We start from the raw sequence: 18,288 nt of genomic DNA, 5'->3' as shown, positions 1-18,288 counted from the left end.
AATAACAGTTCTGTTCCGGGAACTGTTTAGATCTCTTTCGTTAACGGTTCTGATTCTGTTACTCTAATAATTTTATGTTTTGTTCCCTGAACCGGTTCCTTCTCCTGATTTTATTATTATGGTCTACAAACCATTCCAGATTTAATGATGAACAGATTCATATTTATTGTCCTACAACAAAAAAACCTGACCAAAGAGGAGACAACCTTTTGGACAGAAATATATGGGGAATATATGAGATTGTGCTAGTCAATGTGTGGGAGCCATGAGAAAAGATGCAATTCTGAGGTTGTGTTCAGTGCTCTCATGCAGTGTTCTTTTAATCCTCACAGGAGTACAGAAACCGTGTGTTCCACGACTTCAGAAATGGACTCTGCAGAAATCTTGTCTGCACCGGTACGTGTCCACAGGGCTCTAAAGTGCAACCATTTTGGTCGCATATGCTCCTAAATATTTAGCTGTGCGACCTGGTATATTAATTTGGGAGCACCAGTGCGGGCAGAAAAAAAATCACCCAGATAATAATTGTTGCAATGATTAGGCTTCGCTCCACCGTTGTCAGTGCCCTAGAGAAAAAAGTGACGCATATTCGTTAGCATCATGGTTGTACCCAGGCGCGTTAATATTAGAGACGGGTCAATAATATACCATGATGAATTTGAGTGATTGGAAATTACTTTATAAACATAAAGCTTTAGACCTACACCACATAGTGCTACCTTATTTTATGATTGAATCCCCCTCGCCGCAAATTATGCTTTTGGTTTTGTCCGGTCCTCAGGTTTGTGAAGGGGAAATAAGTTGAGCAAGGCTGGTAAGGTGAACAGAGAAATGCACACCATCTCCTCTTTCACTCTCTCTCCTCTCTTCTTAACAAACACTAAAATATGTGGGCTAACTTGGAACAAATAAAATGGTGCAGTCAAATTTAACATGGTCAATTCATAAGCAAGAATTATATTGAAAATGTACATTTTTCAAATGGAGAAAGTTTCTATTGCGATGTGACAAGATGTGCATCTCGCATCCGAGTGCTCTTTCTCAAATGAGTGATAATTGGTAACGGTCATATAAACCTTAACATATCTGGTTTCTAGTATACAGAATTATTACAGAATTAGACATGGGCTGTTGCGCTGAACCTCAGGCAGTAGGCTGTTGATGTGCCCTTGAGCAAGGCACTTAACCCTAATTGCTCCTGTAAGTCGCTCTGAATAAGAGCGTCTGCTAAATGACTAAAAATGTAAAATGTAAATGTAGGCTTAAGCAACCCTGTTTCTCTCCCCAGTCAGAGGCAGCCTGCCTCAGACTCTGACCAGTAGCAGCAACCTATCCTCTTTATTTAGGTTAGAAAACTGATTTGAAGAGGAAGCACTAATCATGTTTAGGCAACCTAATAATCACCCTTAGAATACTTCCAGAACCAACTTCATTTTTAATTTCAAATTGAGAATCTAAAATAGATATTGGCCCACCCTAGTCTTCATTGATAGGGATGCATGTGAAATTGCACAGCGGTAAGCTGGTTTATTTCTCCTTTATTTGAATTTGTATTTCAATATGGAGGGGGAACCAGGGAGGAGTAAAAGGCTACATTTAAATTGTTATTCTTATACCATATTTGTGTGTAACAATAGTAGCAGTTTATTCAATTTGGGGAGCAGAGTGAGCATTGGGGGGGGTGTGCTACCAATGGGCGACCCGACCAAATTCAGAAATGTGACTTTTATTGAAATGTCATTGAAAGCAAATCTAAGAAGCGGTCGATCTGGTCTATGTGCGCTATTTATATGCTTCCCGTTAAGTTTTGTTTTTACTTTCGGTTTTGTACACCAACTGAAAATACAATATTTTGGGTTATTGAAAATATATTTCACAGCTGTTTAGATGGTACAATGATTCTCTACACTGCATTGCTTGTTTTGTCACAAACTGAAATTAGGTGAACTTAGGGCTGGGCGGTATACAGTATTTTACGATATACCGGTATTGATGAACGGACCGGTTTGGGTTTTTACGTTACCTTCTATAACGGTATTTGAATGTTTGGTTTGTTAAATGATACGCTGTGTGTAACGTCCAATTTTATAGTTTACTCCGCTATTTGAGTCCTCTCTCTCTCCATGCCGCTTTCCACACAGACCTAGCCCCGCCCGTCACTCAAGCGCATTTGTTGTTTCTCGACCATGAGACACTTGCGTTCAGTCTGCATGGTCAATGCAGCACATGCAACAATGTTGATGACAACGATGCTGTTTTCACTTTGCTTCTTAATATAAATCCACTACCGTTCCATAATTACACTTAGTTTGTTTCTTACATGGGCAAATGGCTAGTTTGTCTTTTCTTAGCAAGTTGGGCCTAAATCATGTTAGCCGCTTATGCTAATCGCTAGTTAGCTGGCAGAGCAAACGTAACTAGCAATACAGCCTGATAATACCAGTGATGGTGTAGACCTAAATCAGTATGTTTGTGCAACAGTACCTGCTAAATCAAAGAGGAATACGCAAAGCAATAACTCCACCTGGCATTTTCATTTGTTGTAATGTCACACAATAGTGTTCAAAGTTCCCACTATTATATTCTAACTATTTTACATTTTAGTCATTTTAGCAGAAGCTCTTATCCAGAGCAATTTACAGGAGCAATTAGGGTTAAGTGCCTTGTTCAAGGGCACATGGACAGATTTTTCACCTAGTCGGGTCGGGGATTCGAACCAGTAACCTTTCGGTTACTGGCCCAACGCTCTTAACCGCTATGCTACCTGCCGCCCTATAGAATTAGAATAATCATTATATTTCCATGATTTCAACAGTAAGGTGCTACAGAGGGTAGTGCATACGGCCCAGTACATCACTGGGGCCAAGCTTCCTGCCATCCAGGAGATATATATATATATACACACACACACAAGGCGGTGTCAGACGAAGGCTCAAAAAATTCGCAGACTCCAGTCACCCAAGTCATAGACTCTTCTCTCTGCTACCGCATGGCAAGCGGTACCGGGGCGCCAAGTCTAGGTCCAAAAGTCTCCTTAACAGCTTCTTAACCCCAAGCCATAAGACTGAACAATTAATCAAATGGCCACCCGGGCTACCTACATGTACAAATTACCTTGACTAACCTGTACCCCTGCACATTGACCCGGTACCACCTTTATATAGGCAAACTATTTAGCATTTTTGTAACAAAGAAATGGCGGAGCCATTTCTGCATATTGCACCTTTAATTTAGAGCCCTGTGTGTCCATATGAATTTTTTTCCTGTATTTTTTGTTTGGTTATATCAGATTTTACTTGGGTATGTAGTACAGTTGATTAAACTGTTTTATGGTTTACTGTTTGAAACAGATCTGTTCACCAGAGGTATTGACATCCAGGCTGTCAATGTCGTCATCAACTTCGACTTCCCCAAGAACGCCGAGACATACCTGCATCGCATCGGAAGATCAGGTATGAAAACTGTTTTGTGTGGTATAATGTCAATGCTTTTTATATTCTTGTAATATCTGAATGCTTTGTTTTGAGAACCTGGCCACATGTTCATTCCATCCCTCTGTGGTATTGTCTCAGGGAGGTTTGGACACCTGGGCTTGGCCATCAACCTGATCACCTCTGAGGACCGCTTCAATCTGAAGTCTATCGAGGACCAGCTGGTCACCGACATCAAGCCTATCCCTGGCAGCATTGACAAGAGCCTGTATGTAGCAGAGTTCCACGCCGCCAACCCCGATTGCGAGGAGGAGCTGAAGGAGACAGGCCGCCTACAGGGGGAGCCCTAGAACCCCTCAACTGGTGAGTCATTCACTCTGACATACAATATAGGCAGTCTTTTATTTATATATATATATATATATATATATATATATATATATATATATATATAAACACACACACACACACACACACACACACACACACACACACACACACACAGCTGTGGAAAAAATTAAGAGACCACTGCAAATGTTTCTTAAATCAGCATCTCTACATGTATGACAGCCATTCCATTCCAGTCTTTTTGAATTCCAACACAGGCACACCTCATTCTACTGAATTAGGTACTGATTAGGTGATCACCTGAACCAAATCTTATTTAATGAGGAAAAGTATAAAAACCACTGCTGTGGTTATCACTATCCTCTTGCAATAGGACCAGCTGGATGGCAAAAACAGTGCTAATAGTACCTCAAAAGTAATATTAATCAAAAAATAACTATTGACCATGCCAAAAGAGTTGAAAAGGAAAGTTTTGAGTGAGGAAAAGAAAGGTTCAATTCTGGCTTTACTGGCAGAGGGATACAGTGAGCGTCAGGTTGCTTCCATCCTGGTTCATAAGAACAAGGTCAAGCAGCAGACATTGGGGACAACAAAGCTACAGACAGGCAGAGGGTGAAAACGACTCTCTTCTGACCGGGATGACCGCCAACTCATTCGAATGTCACTCAACAACCATAGGATGACATCAAGTGACCTACAAAAAGAATGGCAAACGGCAGCTGGGGTGACGTGCACAGCGGGGACGGTTCGAAACAGGCTCCTAGGGGCAGGGCTGAAGTCGTGCAAAGCTAGAAAAAAGCCCTTCATCAATGAGAAGCAAAGAAGAGCCAGGCTGAGGTTTGCAAAAGATCATAAGGATTGGACCGTAGAGGAGTGGAGTAAGGTCATCTTCTCTGATGAGTCCAATTTTCAGCTTTGCCCAACACCTGGTAATCTGATGGTTAGACGGAGACATGGAGAGGCCTACAAGCCACAGTGTCTCGCACCCACTGTGAAATTTGGTGGAGGATCGGTGATGATCTGGGGGTGCTTCAGCAAGGCTGGAATCGGGCAGATTTGTCTTTGTGAAGGACGCATGAATCAAGCCACGTACAAGGTTGTCCTGGAAGAAAACTTGCTTCCTTTTGCTCTGACATTGTTCCCCAACTCTGAGGATTGGTTTTTCCAGCAGGACAATGCGCCATGCCACACAGCCAGGTCAATCAAGGTGTGGATGGAGGACCACCAGATCAAGACCCTGTCATGGCCAGCCCAATCTCCAGACCTGAACCCCATTGAAAACTTCTGGAATGTGATCAAGAGGAAGATGGATGGTCACAAGCCATCAAACAAAGCCGAGCTGCTTGAATTTTTGTGCCAGGAGTGGCATAAAGTCACCCAACATCAATGTGAAAGACTGGTGGAGAGCATGCCAAGACGCATGAAAGCTGTGATTGAAAATCAGGGTTATTCCACCAAATATTGATTTCTGAACTCTTCCTATGTTAAAATATTAGTACTGTGTTTAAAAATGAACATGAACTTATTTTCTGCATTATTCGAGGTCTGACAACACTGCATCTTTTTTGTTATTTTGACCAGTTGTCATTTTCTGCAAATAAATGCTCTAAATGACAATATTTATTTGGAATTTGGGAGAAATGTTGTCAGTAGATTATAGAATAAAACAAAAATGTAATTTTTACCCAAACACATACCTATAAATAGTAAAACCAGAGAAACTGATAATTTTGCAGTGGTCTCTTAATTTTTACCGCAGCTGTGTGTGTATATATATACACACTGCATTCGGAAAGTATTCAGACCCCTTGACTTTCTTCCATTTTGTTATGTTACAGCCTTATTCTAAAATGGATAAAAAAATTATTATAATAATATACACAGAATACCCCATAATGACAAAGCAAAAACCGGTTGAATAATTTTTTGGCAAATAAATATTATATATATCACATTTACACAAGTATTCAGAACCTTTTACACAAGTATTCAGACTTGTCCCGAAGCCACTCCTGCGTTGTCTTGGATGTGTGCTTAGGGTCATTGTCCTGTTGGAAGGTGAACCTTAGCCCCAGTCTGAGGTCTTTAGCGCTCTGGAGCAGATTTTCATCAAGGATCTCTCTGTACTTTGCTACGTTCAACTTTCCCTCAATCCTGACTAGTCTCCCTGCCGCTAAAAAACAACCTCACAAGATGATGCTGCCACCAACATGCTTGGCATTCAGGCCAAAGAGTTCAATCTTGGTTTCATCAGACCACAGAATCTTGTTTCTCATGGTCTGAGAGTCCTTTAGGTGCCTTTTGGCAAACTCCAAACGGGCTGTCGTGCATTTTTAATGAGGAGTGGCTTCCATCTGGCCACTCAACCATAAAGGCCTGATTGGTGGAGTGCTGCAGAGATGGTTGACCTTCTGGAAGGTTCTCCCATCTCCACAGAGGAACTCTGGAGCTCTGTCAGAGTGACCATAGGGTTCTTGGTCACCTCCCTGACCAAGGCCCTTCTTCCCCGATTGCTCAGTTTGGCTGGGCGGCCAGCTTTAGGAAGTGTCTTGGTGGTTCCAAACTTCTTCCATTTAGGAATGATGGAGGCCACTGTGTTCTTGGACATTCAATGCTGCCAACATTTTTTGCTACCCTTCCCCAGATCTGTGCCTCGACACAATCCTGTCTCGGAGCTCTACGGACAATTCCTTCGACCTCATGGCTTGGTTTTTGCTCTGACATGCACTGTCAGCTGTGGGACCTTTATATAGACAGGTGTGTGCCTTTCCAAATCATGTCCAATCAATTGAATTTACCACAGGTGGACTCCAATTAAGCTGTAGAAACATCTCAAGGATGATCAGTGGAAGCAGGATGCACCTGAGCTCAATTTCGTATTGTGTGTAGATTGATGAGGAAAAAAATGTATTTAATCAATTTTAGAATAAAGCTGTAACGTAACTGTGGAAAAAGTCAAGGGGTCTGAATACTTTCCGAATGCACTGCATCAGTCTGACATGCCAGTGAAAATGTCTATTTTAGGTCAACCCTAACTTAGATCTGAAAGGGTCAGGGTAAGCAATATGGCTCCATTACCATCTTGCTTATGTCTATCAAATAATTGTGGCTCTACACAAGGGGATAAGGAATATTTTGATTTGGGCACTGGTGTTGCGACGTGTGTGTGTGTGTGTGTGTGTGACCCATCTTTTTAATCCTTGCCACCCTATCTTCCATCCAGGACAACAGGATATACCCGGCTTTTGCACAACATTCAGCTCTTGCAGCTCAGACACCTCTTCAACTTATCTTTTCTCAACCTTCAGAACCTGGCAACCTGGTGATTTTTGTTTTGGCTGATTTGTATGTTATGTTCTTATTCCCCCTTTTTATTTCATTAGGAGCTGCCTGCATTTTTTGACTGAAATAGTCTTAACCATGTTATTTTGCACTAAAGGTAACTTGCCCAATGCATACTTAATGATATCAGTCCTTTTTTGGCTTAAGACATTTTAGGATTGTATCCTGGTATTGCAAGGTAATAATCAGCTGAAAAACTTGAGATAGGTGAGGAACATTGCCACACAAAAAAAGCGAAGAACCTTGCAAAATATTGATCCAATTTGTATTGTTTCCAGCTGAATACGTCATCCACTTTTATCGGCAGTAGGCTTGGGCGATATAACGTACATTGGGGTATTTCAAAATACTGACTGATTTTCAGAACTGTTTAAAAATGTATTTTTTGGGGGCACCCGGGGGCTGCGGGGGTGTGTGCTACGCCACTGCCTATAACTCTAAGATATATAAATTATATCCAGCTCAGGGCTCCAGCTTTGCATTTGGTTTGCTAACTTGCTAGGTACTTAAGTGGCTAGATGTCAAGATCAAGCTTCTTGGTTACAGCAGACCAACCTGGGTACCAGTCTCTTTAGCTAACATTCCACTCCTTGTCATTGCCAAAGAGACTGGCTTTTCTGCCATCTTCAAATATGAACATTCTATCATTAATGAGCTCGAGGAGAACATGGGACTTGATCCTAATTCGATAACCCTCACCGCTATCCTCCAATCACAACGATTGTCCAAATATTGGGGCACTACTTTTTTTTCAGACGAAATCGCTGTCAAAAGTTGCTAGCTCATGTCAAAATTTTCAAAGTAAATTCACACTGCAAATCCAACCACAAATCTTCTTTGCATTGATTTTAAGCCTCGAAGTACAACTTGCCTAGCTAACAGCTAAGTGTTTTTTTTTTTTTTACTTTGTTCTAATTCTAATACACATGTTGTCATTGAAAATGTTGTTATTTCTAACAACCAATGAGCAACTCCGCCTTAAATCCAGGTGGATTGAGACCCAGCCCATGCAACAAAACTAGCTTAAACAGACGGATTTTGATGGGGATTTTTGTATTATGTTAATTAGATTTCCTTGGGGGACAGATTGTATTCCAAGGGTTAACCTTAACAACAACCACGAAAGGGTAAAGAAAGCTTCAGAATGTTGGAAAGCCCATTCACTTCCGTGCGTTTTTGCTTGAAATTAAGATGCTATATTTGGGGGTTTAAACGTATTCACAAATGGTTGGACAATAGATCCTTTGCTACAGCACTACTAATATCCAACTTCGACTTGAATAATGTCTCATCTATACCAGAAATATCTAGCTAGCTAGCTGCCCATTGCTAGCTGGTTGCGTGCTGTGGGCAGCCAGGCAGATTGGAAACTGGACTTCTTGCTAGCATTACAGAAAAATAAACAAGCCTTAGCTGCGTAATCAAACAAATGCCTGTATTAGAACATAGCTTGGTGGCTTTACGTTGCTTTAAAGTTGTCACTTTCAAAATGATCAACAGCTAGCTAGTTCAGCAGCTTGAGTCACATACACTTTCGGCGGCCCAGTCCGTCCCAACCGTAAAACATGTTTAGGTTATTCAAACCTGATCTGTTATCGATGACAACTAGCAGGCTCAAGTCTTTGAATTGCATTTTATTTTATTTTTTATTATTCGACATGGTGGCGCTCACATACGTCAGACATCAACGCTGTTATAGATAGAAAGCCATTATTATATGACAATATTACATTTGTTGCTATTTAACACAGCACAAAAAATGTATGCATTTTGTTACGTTACAGCCTTACTCTAAAATGGATTAAATATTTTTAACACACTACCCCATAATGACGTGGGTTCGTTTCCCATGAAAGAAAACAATTAGGGGACAATTAAATACATTTTAGAATGAGGCTGCAACATAACAAAATGTGGAAAAAGGAAAGGGTTCTGAATACTTTCCGAAAGCGCTGTAGACTCTTGTAATGGCTCACTCACACCAGCCATCCTGCCCGCTTACATTCACACACCTTTTGTCACTCAAGTGCCTTAATTACTCTCCCTCATGTGCTCATTTCATCTGTCTTTCTCTCACACCACAGACAGAATACAAGCACAATTAAGCTGAATTGAAACATTGGTTTATTCCGATATCCATTATGCAAGTAGAGCGTTCGTTGTGCACTCTCCTAGGGAATCTTGTTCCTGTTTGAGATGTTGTTCAATAACCAAGGCTCAAACTCTGACTGCCATCATCTATAATGTGAGAGTACTTTTAATGTAAACATCGCAATAAAAAAGGGCAGCTTTTACTTAGACGCAACATGATTTGTTTCCTGTCACTACGAATAATCGTGTGGAGAAAATAAGATATAAATACGATATAAGACCACATAAAGAAGAGATTGGGCCCATTGTAAAAACTGTGAATGATAGCCTACAATCAAGCTACTATAGCACAGGACAATAATTCCCCTATGTATAAACAATCTCATACCAGTACAGGAGCAGTTCATGAAAACACAATTCACAGTAGCATCCAATTACTGACATTGTGCTGCATCTTACTAGTAAAACAATTTTCTGAGCTTTCATACTTATTTTGCGGTGGTGCATGATCTGGCCCCCATTATGATGTTATTGTGACTATAGGTCAAAATGGCAGCCTATTCCCTATAAAGTGCACTACTTTTGACCAGGGCCCATAAAGTAGTGCACTATATACAGAATAGGGCCATATGTCTGCAACTATGGAAAGAACTGGTGCGTCTTTCCAATTTCGGAAAGACGCACAGGTGTTGTTGGAAATTACGATCAGCATGGGCATTTTTTAAAAATCTTTATTTAAGCAGGGAGTCATGCTGAAACCATGTTCTCTATCGCAGATGAGCCCTGCATGCACACATCAGTAAACACTGTACATATCTATATATACTGAACAAAAATATAAATGCAACAATTTCAAAGATTTTACTGAGTTAGTTCATATAAGGAAATCAGTCAATTGAAATAAATTAATCAATGGATTTCACATGACTCGTAATACAGAAATGCATCTGTTGGTCACAGATACCTTTAAAAAAATGTAGAGACATGGATCAGAAAACCAGTTAGTATCTGGTGTCGCGCTGCATGAGGCAAATGGTGGTCACATCTTCTCATAGAGTTGATCAGGCTGTTGATTGTGGCCTGTGGAATGTTGTCCCACTCCTCTTCAATTGCTGTGCGAAGTTGCTGGATATTGGCGGGAACTGAAACTGTCGTACACGTCGATCCACAGCATCCCAAACATGCTCAATGGATGTCTGGAGTATGCAGGCCATGGAAGAACTGGGACAATTTCAGCTTCAAAGAATTGTGTAAAGATTCTCGCGACATAGGGCTGTGCATGATCATGCTGAAACATGAGGTGGCGGCGGATGAATGACACGACAATGGGCCTCAGGATCTTGTCATGGTATCTCTGTATTCAAATTGCTATAGATAAAATGCAATCGTGTTCGTTGTCCATAGCTTATGCCTGCCCATACCATAACCCCACCACCACTATGGGGCACTCTGTTCACAACGTTGACATCAGCAAAACGCTCGCTCACATGTCGCCATACACGTGGTCTGCGGTTGTGAGGCCGGTTGGACGTACTACCAAATTCTCTAAAATGACATTTGAGGGGGCTTATGGTAGAGAAATTAACATTGAATTATCTGGGAACAGCTCTGGCGGACATTCCTGCAGTCAGCATGCCAATTGCGCGCTCCCTCAACTTGAGACAAATGTGGCATTGTGTTTTGACAACTGCACATTTTAGTGGCCTTTTATTATCCCCAGCACAAGGTGCACCTGTGTAATGATCATGCTGTTTAATCAGCGTGATATGCCACACCTGTCAGGTGGATGGATTATTTTGGCAGAAATGCTCACTAACAGGGATGTAAACAAATTTGTGAAAGAAAATTGAGAGAAATAAGCTTTTTGTGCGTATGAAAACTTTCTGAGATGTTTTATTTCAGCTCATGAAACATGGGACCAACACTTTACATGTTGCATTTTATATTTTCAGTGTACATACAAATTACACAATACATGAAAAGCTAAACACAGTCAAATGAAACAAACTCAGTCTTCAGCAAAAAGGCCCTCCTAACATCTGCCTGAATTGTCCTAGAGGCAATCTTACGGTTTTCTTTGTGCAAAACAACATGGTTTAACATAACATATTTTTAAGATCTGCTTTTTCTTCCTCAATGTGAGGGTCCCTTAAAAGTAATGTTTTTTTTAGAGGTAGACATTTCATGTTGGTAACAATGGGCATGTCTTTAGGGTTAGGGTCTAATTAGAATCTATCTCCAAAGTGTTTTTCTTTTTCATCTCCATAATGGCAATTTAAAGTTTTGAATGTATTAATTGTCAGTATTTACTGTGCATGCCAAGGCCAACATTTTATTTAGACTAAAAACGAGGCAACAAGAAACTATGCTTTTTATTTTTTAAATCTTCAGAGCTCTTGAGTGATGTTCCTCACTCTGGCTCCAAGAGAGAAGGGAGGGTATTTTGCTATGGTACATATGAGCTGAGAACTTGGCAGAGTTTTTTATTAAATAGACATTTATTTTCGTGCAGTTTTGTTATTGTGAAGGGCTGAGGGACTATTCTCATGTAAGGTGGGTTTGCTCACATTTGCTCACATTAGAATTATATTTGAAAGCGAATTGTAGCATCTTCAAACTGGCAGCTGTGATATTTTCTTGTCCCGCAAAAATGTTTTCGATGCTGATAAAAGCAGATACATTATTTGTATTTCTTTTGCTTCTTTGAAATTATTTTTGACAATGCTTGCTAAGCAGGGAGGGGGGCAGGGCTTTGGGGCACTAGGTTTGTGTGGGTTTGCGAGCCCCATAGTCTTCAATATGGGGCGCTGAGGCATCTTGAATATTTTATTTTCTCTGGTACTTAAAGTGGAACTGAGATTTTTAGCAACATGAAGTCTTATTAATCTGTTCATATACAGCCCCAGGAAGAATATTACTTTTTAAAAATTGTATTCTGATGAGCGAGCGCTTAGATATGGTCGTTTTCATAAATTCATAGAATGTTTGGGAATGACGTATAGTAAGGCATTTGTGAAAATTCTATAGCACTATAGAGTGGTTAAGCGTCTATGCGTTTGGGCAATTGACACTGCAGTAAATAAAACCGAAAAAAAACGTAGTCGCCGGACTACGGAGTCTACGTAGACCCGTGCGCCATAGCCAATCAGATCTACAGTAGGCCTATATGTAAATAAGCCATTGCCTCATTGGCCTGCCATCATTCACTTTGAACTGGACTGTGTGTTTACAGGCAGTAGCAACACCGCGATTTTAGATTAGAACGCATTCGCCAAAAGCCACTAAATACACCTGACTGGATTTCTGCAAATATGTAAATACCAAGGGAGTCTTACATTTGGGAACACAATCCTATTGATTAAACAACCATAAAAAGGTAGGCTTTCTCCCTCAGTTGCCTATGCACATCAACAAGATCAACAACTAATGCTAGCCAGAGCGAGATGACCTAAAATCTAACTAGGGAACATTAGACAGACCCTCAAACTTTTCCAGCTAACAGTAGTTAGCCGTCAAAAATGCACAGATAAACGACGGGTAGCCTGCTCGTCCTTCTGTAGCTTGCCTGCCAATGCATGCTTGTCCGAACCCACTTTTTGACAACTGAATGGTCAACTTGCCTGCCTGCCCGCCCATTTGATCGATGCCAAATACATTTGATTGACAACTAAGATATGCTAACTGTGGATAAGTCGTTGCAGGTTAAAATGTTTTGTTAATTGTCAAGCTTTAAAAACCGAAGCCAGACAGCAACATTTTGTTAGCCTAGCTAGGACTGTGGCATGTCTGTACACTTTCCCTCGGCTGCGCGCTGTAAACGGGACACACAAAAGCAGCGAAATGTAAGTTGAATTCACCGACGCGAGTGCATGAGGCTGTAATTTCATAAAGTCTATGACTCAACTGTTGACTAATTTATACTCTCGTGTCCTATTCGGCCCGCGGTCATTTTTTGGCACGTGCACTAGCCTACGTTATTAGTGACTTGTGATCATTGCCCTTGCATGTTTGATTGTGTTGACATTCCCAGCCTTAGTTACAGTTGTCCGTTTTTGTTCAAAATATTGAGTCATTGAAACTGAAACGGTGCATCCTGAATGGGTTGTGGCAGCAAACAATGTACCAGGCCAGCTGTGATTTACAACCTGATAGCAAAAAAAATTTGGACTACTAAGAAATGTACTGGTGAATTATATTAATCATGCAGCGAACTGCATCCATCTATTCTGCCAACAATGCCTTACTGTAAGTCATGGAATTGAGGCAAATAGAACCTCTTATAAAGTTGGTTTTGAAGTATAAACTGGGAATTTAATATTTATGACTGATTTATATGATTCTATTTCATGTCCGCAAAGTAGTTAAAACGCTGTCAGTTCCACTTTAAGAACTCCAGCACAACAGTCGACCAACCAACATGGTTTGCAATAGATCTGAAACTCAACACATTTGTAATTTTCTCCAAAATTACAAAAAAAGTATATCATATTTTGATTTTTTAAATTTATTTATTTTACTGGAGAGGGCTACCCTAGCACAGTCATACTGGTTAGCTAGGTCAATCTTTTTACGAGGTGGTTGGTATCATTTTGAAGAAATTGGTTTGTAAATGATTCACAATTCACACAAGTCGTTTACAATAAAATATGAATTTGCTTCATGGTAGAGGTAGTTTTGAATATTATATATTTTCTTTTTTTTTTATACTGACTTTCAGGATTTATATTGAACCTAAACCAAAAAAGTGTAATGTCATGTTATGGCATTTTGTGTGCTTTGCGTGAGTGACTGTCAGTAAGTGTTTTATACGTGCGTGTGTGTCATAGAGAGAAGGTTGTTGTGTGAGAGACGAGGTTGGTGTGTTTGAGAGTAAGTTAGTGCCCAGTCACATTTGTTTGTTGGTATGGATGTGATTGCCTGTGTGTCTGAATATGAATTACTGTTCTGTTAGATTGTTTGGGTGGGTGTATAATTGGCTTAATGTGAATGTCTGTATGAAACTGTGTTTCTGTGAGAGTGAGAGTGACATACAAGGTCTGAATATCCTTATTGCTATTTTCCCTGGCCTGTTTTCTGATCTACTTTGTGACCCATACTGTGTAAAGACAGAATAGGTCAACACTAGCATACAGTGGGGAGAACAAGTATTTGATACACTGCCGATTTTGCAGGTTTTTCTACTTACAAAGCATGTAGAGGTCTGTAATTTTTATCATAGGTACACTTCAACTGTGAGAGACGGAATCTAAAACAAAAATCCAGAAAATCACATGATGATTTTTAAGTAATTAATTTGCATTTTATTGCATGACATAAGTATTTGATACATCAGAAAAGCAGAACTTAATATTTAGTACAGAAACCTTTGTTTGCAATTACAGAGATCATACGTTTCCTGTAGGTCTTGACCAGGTTTGCACACACTGTAGCAGGGATTTTGGCCCACTCCTCCATACAGACCTTCTCCAGATCCTTCAGGTTTCGGGGCTGTCGCTGGGCAATACGGACTTTCGGCTTCCTCCAAAGATTTTCTATTAGGTTCAGGACTGGAGACTGGCTAGGCCACTCCAGGACCTTGAGATGCTTCTTACGGAGCCACTCCTTAGTTGCCCTGGCTGTGTGTTTCGGGTCGTTGTCATGCTGGAAGACCCAGCCATGACCCATCTTCAATGCTCTTACTGAGGGAAGGAGGTTGTTGGCCAAGATCTCGCGATACATGGCCCCATCCATCCTCCCCTCAATACGGTGTAGTCGTCCTGTCCCCTTTGCAGAAAAGCATCCCCAAAGAATGATGTTTCCACCTCCATGCTCTATTTTTGTCTCATCAGACCACATGACCTTCTCCCATTCCTCCTCTGGATCATTCAGATGGTCATTGGCAAACTTCAGACGGGCCTGGACATGCGCTGGCTTGAGCAGGGGGACCTTGCGTGCGCTGCAGGATTTTAATCCATGACGGCGTAGTGTGTTACTAATGGTTTTCTTTGAGACTGTGGTCCCAGCTCTCTTCAGGTCATTGACCAGGTCCTGCCGTGTAGTTCTGGGCTGATCCCTCACCTTCCTCATGATCATTGATGTCCCACGAGGTGAGATCTTGCATGGAGCCCCAGACCGAGGGTGATTGACCGTCATTTTGAACTTCTTCCATTTTCTAATAATTGCGCCAACAGTTGTTGCCTTCTCACCAAGCTGCTTGCCTATTGTCCTGTAGCCCATCCCAGCCTTGTGCAGGTCTACAATTTTATCCCTGATGTCCTTACACAGCTCTCTGGTCTTGGCCATTGTGGAGAGGTTGGAGTCTGTTTGTTTGATTGAGTGTGTGGACAGGTGTCTTTTATACAGGTAATGAGTGGAGAACAGGAGGGCTTCTTAAAGAAAAACTAACAGGTCTGTGAGAGCCGGAATTCTTACTGGTTGGTAGGTGATCAAATACTTATGTCATGCAATAAAATACAAATTAATTACTTAATCAAACAATGTGATTTTCTGGATTTTTGTTTTAGATTCCGTCTCTCACAGTTGAAGTGTACCTATGATAAAAATGACAGACCATTACATGCATTGTAAGTAGGAAAACCTGCAAAATCGGCAGTGTATCAAATACTTGTTCTCCCCACTGTATATAGTGTAAACCCCAAACTAGCCCAAGGCAGAGTTTGCTTCAGATTCCCTTCACCTTATGTTCTTTCCGATCATTGGTCACAAAGGGGACTAGAAAACGGGCAATGTTAAGTGTTGAGACAGAGTATTTGGTCTATGTCAGTGGGTAAATGTCTATGTATGTCACTGTCTAATCCTGTGTGTGCTCTTGACCATTGAGTCAAGTTATGACTGTGTGAATGAGTACAAATGGGGGAGGGAGGGTTCACTTGTTGGTAACTTCAAGATGTTTGGAAAGTGTAATCATGTTCATACTCTTTAAGAACACGAGTAAGAACTAGCCAATATGGCCTATGGCGGGGAATGGTAAGAGGGGTTTAGGGTGTAATGCAATTATGCAAACAAAAATTATGGTATTGCAGCATTGGGTTTGGAGAAAATAAACATTAACTAGTAGAGAATTCTGAAACTAGAATATCCCTGATCCCCAAATTGCAATAGAGCTAATCGATAGTGACGCCTCATGTATCTCCAGTTGCACCCATTCTGAATTGGATGTATGACTGTGTTGTGCTTCTCTAATGCAGACTCATGTTACATGCCGAGACTCTGCATTAAATAAACTGTGAGACTCTGAATTCTGCGAAAGCTGGAATGAAAATTATTTGTATTCTGTTGCTGGAACCTGGATAGGAATGACTGGTCCTGAAATTCTAATTTGCTTGCTAAATTTCACACCCATAAATGACCCATTTTACCTGAAAAAGTACTTGTTTGGAAATTTTAAACAGCCACAGTTAAACATTTTCACATACAACATACCTTGTACGATGAGTAAAACATTTTCTGTAGACATTAAGGGGTAGAAGCCATTTCAGAATTCAGTTGTCCTGTGTTTTCTGTAGTTATTGTATGTGAGAATGTACACACCTTGGTGGCTATAACTTTTTCTTTCTCATTTGTTATTTTCAGACCTGTTCAGCCCCATGAAGAGTGAGAATTACAAAATCTGTTTGAACACTGACACTTTGACCAGGTAGTTTAAAAAGTCTTAACAAATCAGACAGCAATAGTCAGCCACTATATTGGTGCACACGTGTACGCTTGATCTCCTGATAATAGAGAGTCGATGGGTAAAGTGGCATCATTGATTTGCTTACAATATTCACATTTAAAATGCAACTATGTCAATTTGGCTTATTACCCCCCTTGGTCTCCCTAGAAACTCAAGCAAAGAAGTGTGTTTCAATTTTCTACTTCTATCACTCTGTCCTAAACTGTACTTTAATGACATTTGAATTAATGCAGGGGGTTATGAAACATAATTAAAATAAACTTGAATTCAAAGTGTGGTGTTTTTCAGTGTTACTGTCTTGATGGCTTGTGTACGTACCAGGCTGTGTGTGTTTGTGGTGGTTCTACACCTGCCTGTCAAATCCAATCACATTTGGTCACATGCTTCATAAACAATGGTGCAGACTAACAGTGAAAGGTTTACAGGCTCTTCCCAACAATGCAGAGAGAGAAAAAAGAAATAGTAGGAAAAAAATACTTTAGTCTGCACTGTCAGCTGTGCAGGACTACATTTTTACATTAAGCAGATGCTCTAATCCAAAGCAACATAAGGTTAGTGACTGCTCAGGTCCGTGTACCTGAAAGGTAAAGCTTCCATAGATGGACAGGATTGTGTCAACACAGCACATATTCCACAACACTGTTGCGTTTGTTAGTGGTTGAGAATTGTTGCAAGTTAAAAGTCCACTCAGCAGAGAACTTTACATGGTAGGGCTTGGCGGTATTTTACTATATACCGGTATTGGTGCATGGACCGTTTTGAGTATTTACTTTACCTTCTACCTGTTTGGTTTGTTAAATGTGATACTTTTTTTTTTTATATATAGTTTACTCCGTTTGCTACTGCAGTCGTCTCTCTCCCTCCTGCTGCTGGTGCTAACCACACCAAGCACCCTGTCACTCAAGGAGAGAGCAGTTGCTCAAACACGGAGTAAAGAACACTTTCTTGCTGTTCACTCTGCATGGTCAGATTGATGCAACAAAGTTGGTGACATGCTGCTTTCCACGAGCGTTATATACACTTAGTTTGTGTATCTACTGTCTGCAAACTACAATCTGCTAGTTTGTCTTTTGTTAGCAAGTTGTTGCTAAAGTAATTTTGTTTAGCCGCTAATGCTAATCGCTAGTTAGCTGGCTAGCTAGCTTGCTAAATGTACTAAGAGTCAGAGAGAACGTAGCTAGCTAGCTAATACTACCTGGTACCAGTGCTGGTGTATGCCTAGATAAGCATGTTTGTGCAACGGTATCTTATCAGAGAGGAATAGGCTCCCCCAATAGGGTCCAGCTGCGACGTCATCGCTCAAAGCAGTCTGTCATGTAAAAAATCTTCCCACATAGGGTAAGGGGTTGTGGTGTTGTATTGTTTGTTTAATTTTACAACGACAACGAGAGTTTCTAGAAT

General features: G+C 40.7%; 1 protein-coding gene across 3 annotated transcripts in view; it reads left to right on the top strand.

Moving 5' to 3' along the window:
- LOC311133063 (putative ATP-dependent RNA helicase ddx6) overlaps window positions 1-17,162 on the top strand; it is a 36,315-nt gene extending 19,153 nt beyond the window's left edge. For 2 of the 3 annotated variants that reach the window (XM_084166496.1, XM_084166495.1), the window contains 4 exons: window positions 333-396; window positions 3,351-3,452; window positions 3,573-3,794; window positions 7,003-7,943. In XM_084166496.1, the coding sequence (XP_084022622.1) occupies window positions 333-396; window positions 3,351-3,452; window positions 3,573-3,781 (375 nt within the window). In that variant the 3' untranslated portion in view covers window positions 3,782-3,794; window positions 7,003-7,943. Of the gene's footprint in view, window positions 1-332; window positions 397-3,350; window positions 3,453-3,572; window positions 3,795-7,002; window positions 7,944-16,784 lie in introns of those variants that run through there. The other variant, XM_084166494.1, reaches the window with a different exon arrangement.
- Window positions 17,163-18,288: the final 1,126 nt, after the last annotated feature.

The sequence above is a fragment of the Coregonus lavaretus genome, assembly GCF_964263955.1.
Source record: "Coregonus lavaretus genome assembly, chromosome: 7".
NCBI lineage: Eukaryota > Metazoa > Chordata > Actinopteri > Salmoniformes > Salmonidae > Coregonus > Coregonus lavaretus.
Note: the sequence above shows the minus strand (reverse complement) of the source record. Positions and strands in the feature narration are given on the sequence as shown.